General features: G+C 41.9%; 1 protein-coding gene across 1 annotated transcript in view; it reads left to right on the top strand.

Moving 5' to 3' along the window:
• LOC117948986 (dihydrolipoyl dehydrogenase, mitochondrial-like) overlaps window positions 1-4,349 on the top strand; it is a 13,565-nt gene that overhangs the window by 1,900 nt on the left and 7,316 nt on the right. Inside the window, 3 exon segments of the mRNA XM_034878956.1 lie at window positions 2,328-2,403; window positions 3,117-3,196; window positions 4,110-4,178. Of these exon segments, the coding sequence (XP_034734847.1) occupies window positions 2,328-2,403; window positions 3,117-3,196; window positions 4,110-4,178 (225 nt within the window).

Below are 4,349 nucleotides of genomic sequence, written 5' to 3' on the forward strand. Positions count from 1 at the left end.
CGCTGTAGGCTGTGCTGTAGGCTGCGATGTAGGCTGCGATGTAGGCAGTGCTGTAGGCTGTGCTGTAGGCTGCGATGTAGGCTGCGATGTAGGCAGTGCTGTAGGCAGTGCTGTAGGCTGTGCTGTAGGCTGCGATGTAGGCTGCGCTGTAGGCAGTGCTGTAGGCTGCGCTGTAGGCTGCGACGTAGGCTGCGCTGTGACGGAGGAAAAAACGCATCGGCCTGTGGGTCTGATAATTTTTCCGATCCGGCTGATTTATCGTCCGATATCGGACCGGTGCACCCCTACCCACCGTCCCTCTCTTTCCTCCTTTGTTTACTTTCTTTCTTCCCGCCTACAAACCTTTTTTTGATTTCTTCCTTCAAACTTTTCCTCTCCATTTCTTCTTACTTCCATTTATTTCCCTCCTTCCCTTCTTCTGGTTCCTCTTCCCTCATTTATACATCTGACTTTAGCTCTCTGTTAAATTTAACCTCTTTAATTCTCTGTTATTGTGTACATTTGTTTCTTCTTCCTAATAATCTTTGATTGTTTATACATTCGTTATTTTACCTTTTTCCCATTTTTGTTTCGTACTGCCGCGGCTGCACAACACTGTTCCTGGGGATGAATAAAGTTTGATCTCAAATCAGAGTCTTAATTCCTAAAATGTGATGCAGACAGTTTCGTGTCGGGCGTAACATCTCTCCCCTAAAAATCTGTTCATTACTTTCTACAAACAGAACAAGGAAATTACATTGACGGAAATTCCCAAAACAAATACTGAGCAGCTGTTGTTGAGTCTGAGAGTTCCCCCGGTTAAAACTTTAATTACATGTCATTTAACATTAGGACTGAAACTATTCCTCAAATAAGTCAATTACAAAAATCCTCAAAGCAGAATTCTGAGTCAGATCCCAAACGGAGATCTCTGATTTCGAGTGGAACCGGTTTGGCTGCTTTGACTTTTCCGCCTAATTCATTACTCTGAAAATGTTGTTTTTAACCGTTGGGAAGCCACCGAGAAGGTTTTGGTTTGCTACGTTGTTTTAAACCTAATCTATGTTCTTGAAGGGTGTCTGGTGGTTTTGGACTTTGACCCCCCCCCCCCTCGCCCCTTGCCATATTTTGGGAAAGTGGGATGTTAAGGTGCCCTCGGGGGGGCCGTTTCTTTTAAGCTAGTGTACACCAAAGATTCACAACAATATGAGTTTACACTTTTATGCTCATATTATGGTTTTGGGCTTTTTTTGGGGGGGTTGTGGTAAGGGGTCTGGGCCCAGTTTTTCAAAAGTAATTCAGTGGTATTTGGGATCACTGATTGGATCCAATCTTGGAAACGGGGTTTTTCAAAAGCAAAACTAAAATCAGAGCATCCGATCTTAGATTTGATCTGGATCAAACCTGGATCTGGATCACACCTGGATCACACCTGGATCACACCTGGATCAAACCTGGATCTGGATCACACCTGGATCACACCTGGATCAAACCTGGATCAAACCTGGATCACACCTGCCGTTTGGGTGATTTTCAAAACTTAGACCTTAGGTTTGAGAACCATTTTATCCAAAAACACAGGACACAGGATTCACCTTGATTCAGTTGGTGTTTTGGTTTTTGTGGCCGCCGGTATTTTGCCTACTTGCTGTCCTTCGCTAGGCCAGTAGACCACACTGCCAGGTTCGTTTTAAGGCTCTGGTGAACTGGATTTGGTAATCCTGACATTTGGTATTTGGATCACAGTGATCCAGTGTTCCTTTAACCCTCCTGTTGTCCTCGGGGTCGAATGGACCCGTTTACATAATAATTATATATATCAGAACAACGACCAAAGAACGTTGAAAAAAGTGACAAATGTTCTAAAAAGCTTCAAAAACGCAGGAAAAATTCAACAAAAACATTTTTTATTTTAATTTTTTTTAATGCTGAAAATAGTGACGAAAAAAAATCGGGGGAATCGCCAAAGGTGACAAAATATATTAAAAAGAAGTGACAAAAAAAATAGTGAAAAGGGACAAAAAAAATTGGAAAAAAACAACTTTAAAGTGTAGGGAAAAAAGTCAATTTCAAAATTTCGGCCAGGAAAAACCCAAAGTTTTGGGCTGATGGGAAGACAACACAAGGGTTAATAAAAAAAAACAAAAAAGACAAAACTGGTATAACAGTTTGCTGGACCAGGTGATCCAGGATAACAAAACACAGGATTTCCAAATCCGGGGTCAATTTAATCCAGATAAAAAAAAATGTCCAAACCTGGGCCCTGGATATTGAATGTCCCAAACGAGGTGGAGAACCACTGTTGTTGTGTAGTGATTGTTGTGTGTCTGTCTTGTGTTGCGTCCCAGCGGAGCCACCACCTGCCCTGCAAACTGCACGGCGCCTCGGCGCTGTCCGTCAGAACCTACGCCGACAAAGCAGCAAGTAAGTCCACTTTTAAACCCTAAAAACAGGAAGCCCTATACGGCATTAATTAATTATGCTGAGAACCTTAAAGCCTCTTTTTGACTTAAAGGTGCCCTGCCACACTTGTTTCACTACTTAGTGTTGTTATAAAATGTTGTTTATTATAAATGCTGATAGTTTGGGGATTTCCTAATGTCGGCTGATAATATCAGACTGACCAATGAGAGCCTGGCTGTCAGCATCCTTTACCCAGCTCATGAATATTAATGAGCTCAGGCAACATGACGTCAGACTGACCAGCTGTTGTGATTGGCCTGATTTCTCCTTATTTCTTTCCAGTGGCTAGAGCTGACAGAGGAGGTAGAAGTTCACATTCACCACATCTCACACACACACACACACACACACACACACACACACACAGACCTGACATATTTAAACAAAAAATGCAAGTAAAAATGGTTTTGTGTGGCAGTGCACCTTGTAAAACAAATCTCACAGAGAAAATTTAAGATATTAATATGAAAAGGTGGAAAAGACTAAAATGTCTGCCAGTGTTGGAGAGTTTGCTATATAATGTATTATTATTATTATTATAATTATTATTATTACACCCTCGGGCCCCTATCTTGCCCCCAAAGCCCAATGCAAGTGTCTCAGCCCACGTCGTTAAATAGCGAATGCCCCCGTTGTGAACTCGTGCTAAAGGTTCCTGTGTTGCGTCCCTGTAGTCGATGCAGACGTCACGGTGGTGGGGTCCGGTCCGGGCGGCTACGTCGCCGCCATCAAAGCCGCGCAGCTCGGCTTCAAGGTAAGCTTCAACAACCAAAACAAACACATGGGGATGTCTGCTTCGCCAGAATTACATGATAAATGTCATCACTTTGACAAAATACATATCTCAGAATCATTTCTAATGACAAATAAATGATTCTGATAAATGAATATTTAAAAAATAAAAACAGCCTCCACGACAGTTGTGTATGTGCTGCGTGTTTGCTGGGATAGAAACTTAATTTATTTAAATAAATGGCGTAAACTGTAACTCACACGAGCATTTTTGTTTTTAGTCATGTATGTCTGCAGACAGCAGGATCTATTGCACACACTGACTGACAGTAAACAGCTTTAACAACCACAGCACAACTTTGTTAAGCTCTGTTTCCCGGTGTAACATTATTTCCTTCACCTTATAATTGGGCAGCTTTAAAGGAGAATTCAGGTTGATTTCAACATGTAGCTCTGTGTTTTCCAAATGTGTAATGCCATAAGTAGCGAGACAAATGAAACCAATCGGTGCTGCCTACACCAAGTTAGCCTCCTGCTAGCGTTAGCACCCAACAGGCTTCAACAGGGCAAGTTACGAATGTGTTTTTAGCCTCTAAACATGCTCAAAATGTCATTACCAGTGACTAGCCATGCACAGTGATTCCTTCCAAGTGAACACAGTGAATCTGACTGCTGGAGATGTAACAGAAATGCATGAAAGTTGCGTTAATTCAGCCAGTTTTTCCGGTTAAGTCCACACTGTTTTTTGCTTTTCTTTCACATCTACTGCTTGTCGATTGTTCGACTGTTGTCGATTTCTCCTTTAACATCTGGTGTGTATCTCTTTCTGGAACAACTTTAACCTATTTTTTTTCTCTTCATCCCAGCTGATGATCATTATGTTTACTGGTAAACTCTGCAGGTCTTCTCACATCACCTCTGTTTTCCTTCAACAGACAGTATGTGTTGAGAAGAATGCCTCTCTGGGCGGGACCTGTCTGAACGTCGGTTGCATTCCCTCAAAGGTAAATATTTCATCTGTAGTATAGATGGTCCAATACCATGTTTTGCTTCCATATGATGTCTAACAGCTGTATACTACTATCCTTGTGTGGATAGGATATGTCTAACAGCTGTATACTACTATCCCTGTATGGATGGGTTATGTCTAACAGCTGTATACTACTATCTCTGTA

This window comes from Etheostoma cragini, chromosome 8, assembly GCF_013103735.1.
Source record: "Etheostoma cragini isolate CJK2018 chromosome 8, CSU_Ecrag_1.0, whole genome shotgun sequence".
NCBI lineage: Eukaryota > Metazoa > Chordata > Actinopteri > Perciformes > Percidae > Etheostoma > Etheostoma cragini.